Here is an 18,519-nt window from a genome sequence, read left to right as displayed (position 1 = left end):
TGCATTGTGTTAGTAATGACAAAATGTCCAAAATATTCATGTTTTTCTTTAGTAATCCATGTCAAAGTCTTTATTTTCCACCATATCAATCAATATATCATAAACCAAAAGTTTGGCATGGATATGAACAATTGGAGGGTTCATTCTCCACATGTTAGAGCTGTTCTCTGTTCATAAATGGTGTTCAAATCAATCTGATCTGTTTATTCTTAGACACAAGGCCTTTTGATTACTTAATGAATTCAATTCTGCCAGGTTAGCCGTCCGAACAGTGACAGACATTTGTGAATATCCTAATATTCTAGCAAAGATGCCAACAAAATACAAACACAGAACCTCCAACAAAACGCACATAAAGCAAAAATAAAATACAAAACAACTTGCAACTGTTAATCTGAAAGTGTTGACAGTCTTTAAATCCTTTATTGGTAAGAATAAGCCACAGTTAAAGAGCTGAAATACAACAAATCTGTGTGAATTATTGAATGATAACTGTTGGTGATGATTCACTTTTTACTTTGTTAAAAGGAGTTAATTTGTCTTAAATATTAATACAATGCTTAAAGAGGGTTTCAGCTATAAATACATGGATCACAAAGCAACACGGATGAATGATGAAGTGGGTAAAGTCGTCTGGTTTTGCAGCACTCTGTGAAGGCTGTGATGGTCGGATGAATGAATGAATGAATGAATGAAGGAGCTTCTGCGGTCTCAGTAGTATAATTCCTGATCCCACCAACCTGAGAGATTATAAAGCACAGATTAATGGAGACTGATGGGTGCAGAGATGCTAATGATGACTAAAGAACTGATGAAAAACATTTCGTCTTACTTCCTGGATGTCTTCTGACTCCCAACTTTCTGATCTCATCGTAGACAAAGATTAAAATACCGTAAGGGAGAGGAACAAACCACCACTGGACCCTGGAGAGAAAGAACACCATTTAATATTAGAATTAAATATGGAAGAAGCAATGATTGTTGTGTAAAATATCATTATGTGTTACGAGAAATTTGTATTTTGTACCATACTGACCGATTTCTCCTTCCAAGTCTGTTTTATTTAAAGGATCACCGATTAAATGAGACTTTGTGTGTTTACCTGATGGGCATGAAATTAAAGATGTTGGGCATTCCAGGGCAGTAGCACAGCAGATTACCCAGACAGAGCTGGAAAATGATAGCGGTCACCAGGACACGGTTCCTGCACACAGAAAAACATAGAAGTAACCAAACATTTCCTTATTAGATGACTTAGATGGATATCTCTGTTTGTAAATAAATTCATAGGGATAAAATAAAGCTGCATATGTTTTGCACAGCTTTATCAGAAGAGCAATTTTCTATCTTGACACTGAACAAAAATATCATAGCAGCATGCAAATGGCTAAAAATCCCATTTGTGGGTAAAAAAGGGTTTAATTGTGCACAAAAACTTTCAGTTTTTTACCACTAGGAATTACATATTACATGCTGCAATAATAATTTTGTTCAGTGTTTAATTAAATGCATGTATTTTCCTCGTTTAGTTCCTAAAAACAACCTGAAAAGTCGCAGTACACACTTTGGATTTTGCTATTTTCGCTGCTCTTACTGCAAAAGTAGCTACTTTAGGTCTCTTATAATGTGTGACTGCAAGACTATCATCACAGGAGTAATACACAAACTGTCAAGATTTAATAATCCTGCGCTTTTCGTTATTCCGATGAATCCAGCGTCAGTCCTGGAAGTTTTAATGTAAATGTGATATGTATTTACACACTGTGCTGAGTTTTCCTGACCTGAAGAAGCCTTGCTGGAACGCAGAGAGACGCCGAGTTTTTCTGATCAGCACATCAGCAATCTGGCAGATTTCTATACTGACGAAAAACACGGTGTAGCAGGTATATTCCTGGTACAACCTCTGACTGAAGGTCTGCAAGCAGAAGAGAGGAAATCAAACTAACAGGTTGTATGTTGACAATAAAAAAAAACTTAACAGCTACTCCCATTACTTGACTAAATGTTGTATTGTTTGTATCCGCAGCTTTGACTGACCCATTCCTGTCCATAACTGTCTTGTAAGTCTTGGAGGTGAACGTTTTCCCACTGAGATCGCAGGCCGACACATAAAAGTGGGAACCAGCCCTCCTGGGCCATGGCGGTGAAGTAATCTGTAAATCCTGCAAAAGACTGGATGGCTCCTACAACAGGAAAAAGAAAATGGGTCAGGACTATTTTAGTAGTATGTGGTGAGTATATGAAGCCTCCTCCACAGGTATCCTGAGAGTTAGAAAGATTATCTGTTGTACTACTGTAATGTTTGTGTAATTTCTATGCATGTATTCATAGGGGTGAGCTATGAGCTCATACAGCCATGAAATATATTGTAGGAAACATATTTACATCTGCATATATTCCTCTATATTTTGAATTCTCACCTGGTGTCTGATATTTAGTGCTTTCCTCTACATAAATAAAGACATTTGCACAATAATTGATGCATAAAAAGGTACAAATTGGTGCATAAAGAGTCACCAGAATGCGTTCTCACCTATCTGGAAGTACGAGTACACAGCCAGAGCCTCGTTCACCAGTCGATCACGACGAGGGTTTCTGGGCTTCAGGTGCATGATGTCGCTCTCTGCTTTCTCATAAGCCAGAGACACGGACGGGAACTACAAACAAACAGCAAATCACTGTACAATAGATGCGGGAGCGAGGAGGATAATGATGCAGCTAATTTACTATTAATATCACCAAAACACCTGCTGTTAAGAGTTGAGTTTACCGTTGCAAGTACGATACACAGTTATCACCTGTTCCAGTGTAATGACCATAATTTTCTTCTCCACAGAGTTGTTTCTAATGACAGGATTACTCACGATGTCAGTGGCCAGTTCGATGAAGAGGATGGTGATGCAGCCCAGAGGAAGAGGCACGCTGACGGTGATGTAGATCAGATATGGAGTCAGCTCGGGAATGTTCTTGGTCAGCGTGTAGGCGATGGACTTCTTTAGGTTGTCAAAGATAAGACGGCCTGCAGACGCACATGAACAGGACTCTCAGCAAAGCGGGTTCATATATTCTATCTTGTGCAGTATACACACCATTTAGCGGCTAATCCAGATGTATCTCTTTTTGAAGTTTTGATTTGCCTGTTTACTTAACTGACTCATTCTTTACTTAGGATTCATTACTACAATTTCTCATTAACAGAGACATTCTTCCCCAGAAATGGGGTTATGGTTTGCCTCCTACAACCAACTTTTAGTGCATTTTAGAACAAAAATCAACCTTTTAATGTCTCATAAAGGTTTGTCTAGTTTGCATTGTTGTTCATGATGTTGTTCTCTTCATTATTGATCCTGCTTTGCTGGACGAATATTAAATGGAGTGTGTGAAGAACAAGAGCCTTGCTCATTAGAAACTTGCCAAACTTTACTGCATAGTACATTTTATTTTTTCCTCAGACACATTTGTCAACCTATGAAAAAAGTCTGGATGGGCTCCAAACACTCATACCCCCATTTGAGTAACACTTGCTCTAAGAATGTATGATTTTTATTCTGGTTGCAGTGCCATAGTATGTCTAAAACGCAAAACCAGCTCTGCCTTCCACTTGCCGTGGCCTCTAACTGGAACTTTTGAAATCTGCAATGTCATTTTGCAGAATCAAAACTTAAGATATCTAAGATTACATTTCAACCAGGCAGAATTCTAGTTTGATATATCGCTGATGTTCCTCTGACTAGTTCTAACTTCATTCAAAATGTCCAAAAAGGACAGTGTAGACATCTTGAATTAAGGATACCTTAACTAAGATTATGACTTATTGGATTTTATCTGCACAGATCTGAAGCTGGAATTTTTACCATTTATAATTGAGCTGCAGATATGCAAAACTCATATTGCGGATCTCTGAGAACCCTTTTACACATAAATGATAGAAGTGATGTAATTTGTCTTGGAACAATAATAATGATTTGTATATCTGAAATGTTGTTTTTGACTTGGTAGAATTAAATTCTAGATATCTACAGTACAAATCCAGTCTAGCTATAACTTGTGAAGATGGCTTGAAATATTGATACCACAATCAGAGACTCGTTTTCTGATTTAAGGAGAAAAGAACAGTCTTTTGTCATATTTTGTGGCTCTCTAGACACATCGAGGGCATATATTTCTGTTCAGAAACAATGAAAATCTGGGATTTGTCCCTTTTGAATTTGACCCCTTTAAGTCCAGTCATGTCAACTGAGCCTTTTTTGGACATTGATAAGAGATGTTTCAATCCAAAAAACCCTCTAAATTCTCACCCTGCTCCACTCCAGTGACAATAGAAGCAAAGTTGTCGTCCAGTAGGATCATGTCTGCAGCGTTCTTGGCGGCGTCTGAACCAGCGATTCCCATGGCGACGCCAATGTCAGCCTTCTTAAGAGCAGGGGAGTCATTCACACCATCACCTGTTACAGCCACGATGGAACCCTGCAGTGATAAAAGATGAAAACCTTCATCGCAAGTCTGAATCTATGAATATATGCAAACCAGCCTCTTCCCCCTGCTGCTGCTTTATTCACAATCCCCCTCAGGGAGCACTTCAAAACACTATGCAGGCTTTATAGTTCCTATCCTAAAAGCTGTGCGCACAGAAAACCTGCTCTAGATGCATATCATGTTTAAATATACGCAATCAGACATCATTGTGCATGTATATTTACCAAACGTTGACAACTCTCCACGATAATAAGTTTCTGCTGAGGGGACGTTCTTGCAAACACCATCTCCGGATGGTTCCGCAGAGCGTCGTCTAATTCTTCACTGCTCATTTCCTTCAGCTGACCACCACTGATCACACAAGCACGAGCGTCTCTGTACACAGATGGACAGATTTAATTACCATAAATGCAAGAAACACACATGCAGGATATGAGGATTTCTTGGAGTGTGGACAGCAATGATGAAAACACCTCTTGTTGACTTGTTCCACAGGTATGCGCTTCCTCTCGGCGATATCTTCCACTGTTTCGCTGCCTTCTGAGATGATGCCGACATTAGCTGCTATTGCCCTCGCTGTAATTGGATGGTCTCCGGTCACCATGACAACCTGACGTTCAAAGATATAAACAAAATAGTTGCGAGACAGGAAAATAAACACAAAGTCTAATAATGAATGAGTTCTACATTACAGAGGTGGCAGGCTGTGTAGATTCTCAATCATCCAGATAATTGTGTAGAAGGCAACCTGGACTTCTTTTTGGTTCTTGAAGACATTTCAACTCCCATCTGAGAGACTTCATCGGTTGTAATTGATCATAAGGAGTCCCAGGTGTTTGTTCTCATGGTTCACAGCCTATCAATGACTCCCATGATTCAGCGTGTTAATGTTGGTGAAATTACCTGGGGAGGGATCTCAGGACTGCATTATAAGCACCTGATAAGTGGCATCCCTGGCATTTAGGGGAGAGACGATATATTCCACTGCCTTCTGAGACGATGCCAACACTTGCTGCTATTGCCCATACCGTAATCGGATGGTCTCCAGTTACCATGACAACCTGAAGTTGTAAGCTATTTTTAAAAAAATGTGAAGAGACTGGACCATAAACCGAATAATTTGATGATGAATGAGTTTGACATTTCAGAAGTAATTGCCTTTGATGCCTGATAATCCACACAATTACCTCTTGTAATGCAGAACTCATAAGAGAAAAATGAGAATAAATATCTGAAACTCACAACAAGTCATTCAAAGCTGAAAAACCCACTCATAAAAGAGGGTAAACATCTTCAGGAACCAAACACTCAAGTTCGGTTGTCTTTTACTAAAGCAGCTAGCGTTACCCTAACACTGCTTTCTGACTGGCAACACTTTCTGAATCCATATTCTACTGTTTACTAAACCACAAGTCAAATTCCTTGCATTTGAAAACCTACTTGACAATAAAACCATTCTGATTTAGATTCTGAAGGCAGTAAAACAGTGGAATAAATTTCCCCTCCCTTGGACCACTTATTGGATATTTATGATGCACTCTTGAGAGCAGTTATGTTTAAGGGGTGAGAATAAATACCTGAAACTCTCCACTGGTCATTAAGAAACTGAAAAAGCCACTCATAAGAGGCAAAACATCTTCAGGAACCAGTAATTTTGTGCATATTTCTGTAGATATAACTATCTCTAACACGTTTTGAAACAATATGAACGCACCCTGATGCCAGCAGTTCGGCATTTCATCACTGCATCAGGTACGGTGGCTCTGGGAGGGTCGATCATTGAGATGAGGCCAGCAAAGCACAGTCCAGAGGTGGTGAAGTTCATCTCATCAGGGTCAAACTGAAAGCCACGAGGAAACTCCTTCTCGTTAAGATAGATGTGACAGAAGCCTAGAAGGGCAGGAGAGCATCGATAAAAACATATCCAGATTATTTTTCACATCATTATTAGCAACTAATGATAATATTGGGGTTCAAAGAGGGACTTTCTAACCCAGCACTCTCTCTCCCAGTCCTCCCAGGTCCATGTACGCTGTCTGAAAAGCTTCTTTCCACTGCTCATCCAGAGGCAGCTCCTGGCCTTTAATCAAAATGGTAGAGCAGCGTTCCAGGATGCGTTCTGGAGCTCCTTTCATCACCAGCAGGTAGCGAAGATCCAGTGGATCCTCCAGTTCGTGAACAGACAGCTAGAGAGAGAGATGAATAAGACTACACATTAAAAAGGTTCGATGTTCAACTTCTCTGAGCAACAAGAGCATCTCTGATCAAAACAAACTGTTATTCAGACATCTAGAAAAGTTGTGTGCACAGAAGCCAACAAAAAATAACAGGGTTACAACAGTTAGCCCATACTATCATTGTAAAATGCATTGAATCACTAACAAGTTGCTGTCAACTAAATGAACCAGAGCGGCGGCCTCATGTGGAAATGGATACACAAAGATCAGAGCTGAATAGACACCTAGAGCCTCAAAGTAGCAGCATAGACTCTTAGATTAAGCTTAAATGATGCAAATCCACATACACTGAGATAACACCAATAAATACTTGGCTTTCACATTAATATGATTTTTGGGGCACTGACTAAATGCTGGATTGCACTTTTTATTTTCCGGCGTAGGAGGTCACTCTCAGCATGTTTGTAAGTAAATGGAAGGCTAACCATTTCAATGGGAGGGACTCACATGCACTAATACGCACACAGGGCTGGAAAAACCTCCAAAATACAGAGTAGAAAAACTTTAATCACAGCACACATAGGCAGCCTCTGCTAAATATGTGATTGGCCTGCTACATTTTATATAGCAGTTAGCTGTTTGCTGCTGTATTAATGCCCAATTTATGTTCAAAGTCTTGGCTATTGCACCTTAATCTGTGCTCTTACACCTGCCATGAATCAGTCGATTGTTGTAGCATCAAGGTAGGAAACCAGAGATGATAGTGTTTGAAAAATATACCCACCTGGAACTTGTTGGTAGAGTTAAAGGGCACTTCTGTCACTTTCTTGAAGCGATTCCGGTAATCCATGATGTTTCCCACAGTGAGCTCAGTGAACTTCAGCAGTGCCGTCTCGGACGCATCTCCAACCACAAGCCTCTGTGAAATATTGTGAAATTTACAAAATAAGAGCAAATCTTTTTATATGATGACTTCTAAAACAGGGGAACTGGCACCGTAACTGCAATGCAGACAGTAAAGTTTTAGGCTAAGAGTTACAACAAATGGATGAAAACTTGTACCTTAGGAATTGGCACTCCTTCCTGATCAGGTCTGAATATAGCTCTGTTACACAGAGATGCTACTCTTGCCAGGAAACGCCACGTCTCTGAAGACTGGTCAAAACTCTGGCCTGGAAACCACACATTCAAATCATTATCAGAGGATCACATCAATACCAATAATCCACCTTGTAGACACCCATACCACCATGATTTCAACAGGAAATACTTTGAGCAAAATGTACATATTTACCTGACTGATCTTCTGTGGTGTCAGCAGCGTGAATCTGGTTGTCGAACCAAAGGTGAGCCACAGTCATCCTGTTCTGGGTCAGTGTTCCCGTCTTGTCAGAGCAAATCACTGAAGTGGAGCCTAAACACACAGGTTAAAGGGTACTTACGAACACTATACATGCATATTGACTGGTATGGCTAAACATAGACCAAAATTGGAGTCATATCTTTATGTTGCATGTTAAATTTGCATCATTATATTGCATGAATTGTGGATTTGTAATTACGCATAAAGGAATTAAAGCTACACTTTGTCTTGTATTACAAGAGCTATCTCCACAGCTATCGATCTATCGTGTCAGCACTGTAGAATAGTTTGACTACACCTCTATCATTCTACTGAACAAGTTCGTATTTGTTTAAACAAATCCTATCAAATTAGGTGATGGTAAGCCCAAGATGCAGCAATGGTACCCCTGCAAAATAGTGATTGGGGAATTGTTTTGGAATTGGTGGAACATTTGTATGCATTGATCCAAGCACAGACATTAAACGGGCCTAACCTCCAGGAAAAAATCAAAATCCTGAGCAAAACGTGACATTTTCAGCATGTAAGTTACTGCTCTGAGATTGTTTTTGTGTTTTTTCTTTGCAAATGGGATTTCAAAGTCGGTAACATGCAGTCAACACAAAATGTAAAGTGGAAATGGCAGAGCTATGCCCGAAGTCTACATGCAAAAGAAAAAAAACAAACCTTCAGAATTTGAAAATATGTACTTCTTCAGCTCTTCCACCATATCTGCTCTAAGTCCCTCTAACCAAAGGCCCCAAAAATCGTTAAGCAAAAATTTACATTCATTTGCAGCCAATCCTACTTTTGCAGTTGACTATTTATTCTACCTTCTCTGATGATCAGTGAACAACTCTCTGAAAATCTACTGTCATGGACTAGATTTCCAAAGGTCTGAAGAATGAGCTAGAAGAAGGTGCAAAAGCCACTCAGAGTACTTGAATTACAGCATGCTTAAAGGTTAGTGTGGAATTTTAACTCAATGAATTCCGCAAAGATGCAAAAACAGATTCACCTCTATAAATACCCTGGACATTAATAAAATGATCCCTTTTAAGTTTACCCTGATCACACAATAGACTGAGCAGGAACAGGAGAGCTAACCTAACGTCTCCACGGCCTCCAGGTTCTTCACAACACAGTTCTTCCTGGCCAGTCGCTTAGCGGTCAGAGACAGACACACCTGTAGACATAGAAACTGATGTGTCACTGCATGGAAAAGTTACATTCCTATATAAGATATCCACATACTAATACACAGGATATAACTTTGCTTTCATAGGACCTGGTGCACAATATACACTAGTATGGAGATAGAATTATCATGTGTGTTCCTGGATAACGTACGGTGACTGTAGCCAGCAGCCCCTCTGGCACATAAGCCACCACGATAGCCATGAAGAAGATCATGGCCTCCAGGAAATAGTATCCGATAAACATGGCGACCACGAAGAAGGTGAAGCCGAAAAAGATGGCCAGACCGGCGATGATGTCCACAAAATGCTCGATCTCAATGGCGATGGGGGTCTTCTCGTTGCCGACCCCGCTGGCCAAGCTGGCGATCCGACCGATGATGGTTCGGTCACCTGTGTTGATGATCACACCGGTGGCCACGCCTGTCAGGAGAAGAAGAGGTTATTTTATTGTATCGTTTCACTTGATGAAGCTGCAGTATCAATCTTTACTGCAAAATAATGAGTAAACAGTGAACAAATGAGCAACATTCGGGCCAGGCTTTGATTCTGTGTCTTATGTCTTCACCTTCCAGGCAGGTTGTAGAGAAGAACGCGATGTTTCTGGTCTCCAACGGATTCTCATGGGTACATTCTGGACTCCTGGTTTGTGGTTCTGACTCTCCTGTGAGAGATGAGTTATCAACCTGGAACACAAAGTTTATATAAAAAAATTACTTCATATCTGCACATTAAAATGTGGTAAGAAACAAAGGGATGTGACTGTGGACAATAAGGCGTTTATAATTTAAATGTGCAATTAAAATACACTGACTGCCCGGTTGCAACTCTTTAATTGAAAGTTCACAATTTTGAAGTTGACCACACTATATATATATATAAAAAAAAACTTTTGTGACAACAAAAACAAGAAAAAATGTAATATTTTACAGATTGGTCCTGTTTTTTTTGTTTTTTTTTAAATACAGAATTTATCAAGTAAAATGAGAGAAAAAATATATAATTTTCACATTAACTGAAAAGACAAAACACCCCAAAACTTTCAAAATGTAAACATAAAAAACAGCTGTATTCTTACAAGAGGAATATTGATTATTTTAAGATTTAAAAATAGTAAATACCTTTAAACTTTTATTTTACGTAGTTCACAAATTTTGTTATATTACAGTTAAGTCATAAATTCGCAGAAAAAAATAGTCAAAAAATTTGTATTGATTTACAAAAATAATGTGCAAGAAAACAAAACATGGCTGTAAATAATGTACAAATAATAATTTTTAAAAATCTGTATTTTTAAAGAAAGGGTTTCATCCGTTTATAGTATTGACTGTGAAATTATACTATTTATTTTACTATATTTAAATCAACCCAAAGTAATTTACAAATATTTGTCATTATTTGAAAGAAAAAACATCCTCATAAAAGATTAGAAATTGCCATTAAAAAAGTTATCAATGACTCTTAAATCTTATAGATAAAGTTACATAATCAGACTGTCCCTTAAAAAATGGCAGACTGAAGGCCAGGCTGTACTTTAACAGATAAATGTTATTGAACAGAATGCAGTTTAAAGTGTGCTCTTGCAGTGTATCCATGTGTCCATACTGTGTGTATTTTACCTTACAGCCCTGACCGGTGATGATGCGAATGTCAGCAGGAATTCTGTCTCCTCCTTTGACCTCCACCAGATCTCCCACCACCAGCTGGTTGGCGTGGATCTGGTTCTTCTGGCCGTCTCGGATCACTATGGCTTGCTAGTTGTGGAGATAAAGATTAGCCAAGAAGAAGAAGAAGAAGAAGGAAGAGAGGTGATGCAGTGTCCTAGTGTTTTTACTGCTTGTGTTCAACTTACTTGTGGCACCAGATTCTTGAAGCTGGCAATGATGTTGGTGCTCTTGAACTCTTGGTAGTAACCAAAGCAACCAGTCACCACGACAACGGCAATGAGGGTGATGGCCAAGTACAGCTGGGATGAGAGAGAACACGTTACCCTGTTCTTTCTTCTTGTTCTGTCTGTCTGAAGGAGAAGCAGTAAGAATGTGACTCACGTCGTCGAAGCTGGTTAGGTTCCCTCTCCCCAGTTCAATGCCAAAGGCGATGAAGCAGATGACGGCAGCGACCCACATCAGACACTGCAGGCCTCCAGCCAGCTGCCGGGCAAACTTCACGTACTCCGGAGTTCCTTTAGGAGGCTTCAGCTCGTTGGGACCGTCTCTCTCCAGGATCTGTTCAGCGAAGGCGGAAGTCAAACCCTGCAGGAGGAGGTCCGAGGAAAAACAGGTAAAGTTAGTTAATATGGCTGGAAGCAAAATATCAAAAGATAAAAATAGAAGATACAGATACAGGTGAAGGAAAACTACTAAAACCAATCTATAAGAAGAATCTAGTTGAAAAAAATCTATTTCCACAAATGGTAGTTAATTTTTTAGTTATATACATATATATACATTGTTTTTTTAAATTTTTTATATTTTTACATATATTATTTATTTTTTATTTCTTCAGACATTCACTGGTATTTGAAAGAAGAAAATAATATTTCCAATTTTAAAAGGTCAAATGGTTTTTTAAATTGTTATTTTACAGATTTTACTCATTTTGTTAAATCACAGATAATAAATAACTCTTAAAATCACACACAAAAAAATCTATTTACTTGATAATCATAAAATGAAAACAGACCAGAACTGTCAGTAATGTCCAAATAGAAAATGGAAATAATAATAATTCAGGTTATATTTCCATTCTTGCCCACTTTTTACACATATTTTACTATATTAAATGACCTAAAAATATAAATAATTTTCACAGAAAAAGAAAACGAGTGAAAAATGACAGAACAAACAGGTAAAGTCAAAATATTAAAAGATGCAAATAGAAGGCACAGATACAAATGATAATTAGTTATTTCACAAATTGCTATAATTATTCTTATTTATAATAATAATTTACCCTTAAGTTTATTTTACTATTTAAATTGTCTAAAAAAAAAACTCTTGAAAATTTGTCAATTCACAAGTACAGAACAAACAGGTAAAGTTAGTGAATATGGCTGGGGGCAAAATATTAAAAAATACAAAGAGAAGATACAGATACTGGTGAAGGAAAGGTAATAATAATCTAGTAAAACAAACCTATAAGAAGAATGGAGTGAAACAAAAGTCCCTGCAGTAGAATAGTCTCACCTTGGTGATGCTGGTGTTGTACCTCATTTCTAACTCTTCTAGTGTGATCTCATGATCGTCCTGCAGGAGGAGACAGACATCACTGATTCAGAGAACTTTCAAAGGTGTTTTATTCATAGCTGACGGTTTTAACTTGGTAGAAAAAACAAGGCCTCTGTCCTGTGAAGTCGCATGTTCCTCTATTTTAACATTCTGTTGCTAACTGTCGTCACTCACTATGTCCATTTCTTTCTTCATTCCCTCCAATTTTTCCTTCTTCTTCTGCTTTTTCTTCTTCTTCTTGTCCAAATCTCCGTCCATCTCGAACATGTCGAACGATTCCTAAATTCAGGCAGAAATAAGAAGGATGTAGAGATTTATGAACGCTTCACTTTAACGACGATGGAGATGTTTTACGTCTGATGTATGCGCTTTAAAAGTCAGCTGTGCTCTACAGTAAATGAGACAATTCAGGTATTAAGTTATTAGGTACAAATATATGTGAACTTTTCATGAGAATATTTAGTAAGCAAACAAATCCTGACACATTTAAATAGTTAATCAACCTAATACAATGAAAAACGCTTACTGTTACACTGTAGAAACATTTCTGTAAATTTTATTACTGACACCTAGATGCGAGGAAATGACTCTTAAAGTGTTTCTAACAATTTACTGTACTTTTATTTTAACTATTATTTCTACTGTTTCAATTAAGCATTACAGTATTGGTGCAATTTTTAGGTGTTAGATTTTGTTTTACTCCAAACAAAATTACATTTTTCACCCCCACAAGAAATAAAATAATTTTTTTCCCTCCAAAATATCATAATTACTGATGAACATTTGTCTCTAAAATATAGTTTAAATGGTAAACATTTAGTAAGTGTAGTGTAGTAGTTGGGTTAAAGGTTCAGAGATGTTTCTTATTTAATTCATGTTCTAGTTAATTCAGACAGCTGGAATATGACTCAAAAATCACTTTTACTGAAATTATATTGTCTTTTGAATACATTTCAGTGCAGTAAATAACATACATTTTTATAAATTAACCCATTTTCAAATGCCTTTGATGAAATTTACACAAATAAGTACATTTTTCTACTAATGCTTCCTACTGCTTCCCTCAGAGCCACTGATGAGCAGAATTATTGGTCCAGAGGTGTCCCCTACCTTAGTCATGGTTGCAGGTGTAATGGGGGACTGCTCTCCTAAATCAATGGAGGTCCAGACCACTCGATCCTTCTTCGCCCCCGAAATCTTGGCTGGGTACTCTCACAGCGGTCAGAAACAGGAAGAACTATCTGGGAAAAGCTTTTATACCTGAAACTCCCCCTTTTTATATACGCACGTGCGCACACATTTAAATACGCACTTTAATTCCACAGTGAAATGTTAACTCAGCAATGTCACCTCTGGTCAGGTCGCACACGGTTTCGGTCCTATCATAAGCTGTGCGTAGGCTGCTGTATCTCCATTATCGCTTATCTCACCGCTGCACGTTTCATTTCCTGATAAACTGATTGGGATAAAGAACAGTGAAGGTTAAAATGCAGCAAAGTCATTCCTAACAGTGCAGCACACCAACAGATTAATTTAGCAGAATCACTTCCTTGTTATTATCTATCATGCGACTTTGCAATATTTTGCTATATTTTTATTTAAAGTATTATTGCTGCTGTTTCAATCAAGTATTACACCTTACATTTTTCACCCTTTTGCACTGCAGTAAACCGGATTTTTTTTTTAAATAGCACAATTACTGGTGAACATTTGTCTTTAAAATTTGAATTAACTGGTCAACATTTACTTATTAAACATACAAATGCAAATGTATCCATAAATTCTGTTTTTTTCTTATATAAACTGACAACATAACGGACGACTTTGCAAAGTGTAAAAATTACAGAGAAAGCATTAACTGCAAATTTAAAATAATTTCTAGATCTTGACAAGTTGTTTTGATCGTAAAGTAAAATATTACATTGTTCAGCTCCAGATATCTGTGACTAAATGGTTTTTTTTTGTAGACACTCTGTGATCTGTAAGTGGTAATGCACATTTGTAAATGATAAACTGAGGCATAATATTGTGAAATTGCACTTAATTTACTTACGAAATTTTAGTAGTTCATAATGTTTTGTGAAAAAGATAATTCATACAATGTGAACATTTTCAAAATTGTAATTTTTTGCGTTAAAACACAGGGAAAAATTCAGGGTTGCCATTTTGCATAGCTTATTACTCCGCCAAGGAACACGGCAGAGTTATGTGACCGTCAACACTGGTTTGTCTGTCTGTCTGTCTGTCTGTTTGCAACATTACTCAAAAACAGACCAACGGATTTTAATGACATTTTCAGGGAAGGTCAGAAATAACAAGCACCAACTGGTTAGATCTTGGCAGTGATGCAGCTTATAGTCTGGATCCACGGATTTGTTAAAGATTTCTGTATCATTGTGAGATAGCGGCACAGCATCACTGTAACCATGACAACAAGTGAACACTGTATCGGCTGCCTGCTGACGATCACATGATTATGATCCTACTACAAATCCACCGCTGTGGATTTATCGGGACTTATCCATCGGAAATGATGCGAGGAACAATTGATTAAATTGTGGGGGTGTTTCTGAGTCCCATCAAATCCCGCTGGCTGCTACATATTTAGGTGATGTGATCCGGTATCCGTACATAATGTACACATGCATAACACAGCACAAGGTCATTTTGTTTGTGTGTCCATCTATATTAAATGGCCACATTCTATGGTGCTGTGATTTCTGATCATCAATAACTAATAAACAAATGCTGCATTTCTGACAATGCCATTTGGGGAATGAACAACCTTGGTGGAGTACTGCGTTCTGAGTGCTTTTCTCATTGTGCTCTGACTTTACTGATCACTTGAGATCAAATTGGGCTGTATGTGGCTCCTGAACTAAAATGAATTTGAACAAACAAATCAGATCAAACACATGAAAACAACAATGTAAATACTGTCAAACATACATGTTTTACTTTACTTACATATATTGGACACCATTTCTATGTGGATTTCAGTTAACCGAATACTTTTCTAATGGTTTTTAAGGATGTCTTCTTGTTATTGCACAGCCTTGAGGAGCATTCAAAGTAAATGCAGTGAAATGCCAAGTATGAGCAGGTGACTAATGGACTGATTTTAAACAGTGAGCATTAGGTGAGATTTAGTGGCGATAGAAGTGCAGAGGAAGCGATGAGCTGCTGGAACAAAGCAGAACTCAAACCAGCATCCATGCCAGACGCAAAAAGAGAGCAGAGCCGAGAGAGAAAATTGCCTGCAGCTGGAGTTAATCAGCCGTCTCACCTGCTGCCAATTGCGGCTCATTGCAGATCTGCAGCAGGTGACCTCCAGCAGCATAGGAAGGTTAATGATGTCGGCGTGTCCGCTGGGATTTCTGGCCTCCTGCTGCAGGCTGCATGTCCACTCCGATAACCACATGCTCGTTCTGTCCCGACCCACCGACAGCTTTAACCTCCACGTGTGATTAATGCAGTCCTCTCCACAGGTGGACTCACGCCTCGTTTGTCATTACTGCTTTGGCTGCTTGTGAGCCGGATTGCTGGGGTTTCTACCAAAACAACTCACTGAAAACAGAATTCATGTGTTGTTCTGGAGCTGAGACTTTACAGTAGCACAAAAAGCATCCTCATGTAGACATGGGAACTTAAAGCATGCCTTATAACTTAACAAATTCAGTAACGCACTTTGAATATAGTGTAATTTGCCTGAACAAGCGAGTCTAGAGTTAAGCCCAGAATTACTCATACCCATGCCACATTTTGATTTATGGTGAATTTTTATTTTACCAAAGGTTCCTTCTAGCTGGAATTTACATAAACAAGTGACAAAAGACAGAAAGATGATGTCTAAATTATGACCAAAATGAAATAAATCTTTTTTTTTAATAAAATGCAGATTCTGTACCATTCCAAATGGCCCTGGTAATTCCTCCCATGTTCTACGTAGTTATAATACCGACCATGGACCACATATATACACACACTCATGCCAGTTACGATTCAGATTGTCTGAAAACGCTTGACAGAACCTAAATGGCCTGAACCCCCAAAGCAAGCCCTAAGGCAAGATGGTTTGAGGTTTGTGACTTCCTCCTGGAAGTAGCCATCAGAATGTGGTCTGCTGTGGTCATAAAGGGATGGACATGGTTAGCAGCAACGCTCAGGTAGACTGTGCTGTTCAACAGTGCTCAATTGGAGACTCATTAGACAAGGCAATGTTTTTCCAGTCTTCTATTGTCCAGTTTTGGTGAGACTGTGTGAATTGTAGCCTCAGTTTCCTGTTCTTAGCTGAGAGTAGTGGCACCTGGTGTGGTCTTCTACTTCTGTAGCCCATCTTCTTCACGGTTATCGTGCATTCAGAGATGGTATTCTGCATTCCTGGGTTGTAATTATTGGTTAATTGAGTTACTGTTGCCTTTCTACCATCTCAAAAAAGCATTTTGGTCCACAAAACTGCCGCTCACTGGAAATTTTCTCTTTTTCGTTCCATTCTCTGTAAACCCTAGAGATGGTTGTGTGTGAAAACCAGTAGATCAGCGGTTTCTGAAATACTCAGACCAGGCCATCTGGCACCAACAACCATGCCCCGTTCATAGTCACTTAAATCCCCTTTCTTCCCCATTCTGATGCTGGGTTTGAACTTCAGCAAGTTTTATTGGCCATTTTCATGCTTAAATGCATTGAATTGCAGCCATGTGATTGGCTGATTAACCTTTTGTGTTAACAAGCAATGGAACAGGTGTACCTCATCAAGTGGCCGGTGAGTGTAAATACAAACAAATAAATGCAAATCACAATATGTGTATATACGTCACATGAGAAGAACAGTTTTCAACATGACTTTTAATAGCACAGTTTATGCTCCAATGAAACAAAGTTCCAACATTAACATGTGCTGTGCAGCTGAAGGGCATTATGTTGTATCATGCATATATCAACATGAACTTTTGATAAAGGCCTTTATGAAAAAGTATACAGTTGGAGCCGCAGATAAAGTGATTATAATATAAAATCATTCAGTAATAATGCCACTCACCCAAACACGCGAATCTACTGATCTTATTATGTAAGTCAAACCAGTTGACACTGTGGGAACATAACTGCTTCCATTATTATTCTGTTATGTCCTGAGGAGAAATAGCTAAAAGAAAATGTAGTTAAGGTCACCCTGTCCCTTCCCAGAACATGTTGCATGCTGGGTAAATAACCAGGTACGATAAGTTGTGTTTAAGAGAGTCAATATTATACTGTTCTGTGTGATGTAGAGTGACTGTGGCTGTGTAATCAAAGCAGTGTTATCAAACTGGTTTTATCAGCTCTAATTACACTTTACTGAAGGGACTGGTGAGAATCAGAGAGAGAAGAACATGCTGATCAACACACCTGAACAACTTCCTGACACTAGCTGGAATGAGATGCTGCTGTTTTTCCATATATTAAGTGTTGTTGGTTTCATAGTCGTCCTTGGTGTCTCCCCCAGAATAACAGAATAGGGACGACTTTTGGTTTGTAAAACATAACACAGCAACACCCCTGCCAGGTCTTACTTCTTCAACACTGAGTCTTTCTTTACTCCCAAAATATGAGTTATAAGCTTATGCAGCTGTTTAATTGTTTGCTGCAAATATAATTATTGAATATGAGAAGAAATCTTGCTGAAACTCAAAAGCTATTGAAAGTCCAAGGGTTTATCCATTAATTGAAAATGAATTCATTAATCATTCATGTGAATAGGAGCCACATACACATTCAAAGAGGTTATTCTCCAAACAAGAGGACAGAAAAGTAATTCCTACCTATATGTGTTGATTCAGCAGGGATAGTTAATTAGAAAAGCTGATTGAGGAGTATTTGAAAGAAACAGAATGTCTGGGTCTGACTGAACTTTATTAACTTTATTAATAGTCACCTGGTGTCTAAATTTTGTATTTTCCTTGACATGATTTGAAGTAGATTCCTGCTTAAAGCCTTGTTGTTGGTCTGCTGGAGTGTCTGATGGACATGTTGCTACCAGAAGTGCTCACATTCATCAGGATGCTCTTGGTGCTGATCCTTGGATTCTTCTTGTCCTCTACCATTCTTCCAGTGCAGGGCTCACA

The 18,519-nt window shown here is 38.5% G+C and overlaps 1 protein-coding gene across 1 annotated transcript; it reads right to left on the bottom strand.

The window, feature by feature from the left end:
* Positions 1-35: 35 nt before the first annotated feature.
* On the bottom strand, positions 36-13,664 carry LOC110952966 (ATPase H+/K+ transporting subunit alpha). The gene is made up of 24 exons (XM_051957292.1): positions 13,529-13,664; positions 12,593-12,697; positions 12,377-12,436; positions 11,240-11,443; positions 11,044-11,157; positions 10,811-10,945; positions 9,760-9,877; positions 9,346-9,614; positions 9,103-9,181; positions 7,948-8,067; positions 7,716-7,825; positions 7,438-7,572; positions 6,470-6,662; positions 6,191-6,366; positions 4,950-5,086; positions 4,701-4,851; positions 4,299-4,467; positions 2,865-3,019; positions 2,534-2,657; positions 2,038-2,183; positions 1,782-1,915; positions 1,103-1,204; positions 833-924; positions 36-740 (listed from the first exon to the last, which is right to left on the bottom strand). The coding sequence occupies exons 1-24, from the start codon at positions 13,535-13,537 to the stop codon at positions 712-714; spliced, it is 3,066 nt and encodes a 1,021-aa protein (XP_051813252.1). The 5' UTR covers positions 13,538-13,664; the 3' UTR covers positions 36-711.
* Positions 13,665-18,519: the final 4,855 nt, after the last annotated feature.

The sequence above is a fragment of the Acanthochromis polyacanthus genome, chromosome 12 (assembly GCF_021347895.1).
Source record: "Acanthochromis polyacanthus isolate Apoly-LR-REF ecotype Palm Island chromosome 12, KAUST_Apoly_ChrSc, whole genome shotgun sequence".
NCBI classification, from domain to species: domain Eukaryota; kingdom Metazoa; phylum Chordata; class Actinopteri; family Pomacentridae; genus Acanthochromis; species Acanthochromis polyacanthus.
Note: the sequence above shows the minus strand (reverse complement) of the source record. Positions and strands in the feature narration are given on the sequence as shown.

What these genes read in the sequence shown, in the direction of transcription:
- LOC110952966 (XM_051957292.1), bottom strand. An exon ending in CACCACAGAAGATCAGTCAG is followed by an intron (nt 7,826 to 7,947) that starts GTAAATATGTAC and finishes TGTGGTTTCCAG; the next exon opens with GCCAGAGTTTTGACCAGTCT. An exon ending in ACTGGGAGAGAGAGTGCTGG is followed by an intron (nt 6,367 to 6,469) that starts GTTAGAAAGTCC and finishes CTGCCCTTCTAG; the next exon opens with GCTTCTGTCACATCTATCTT.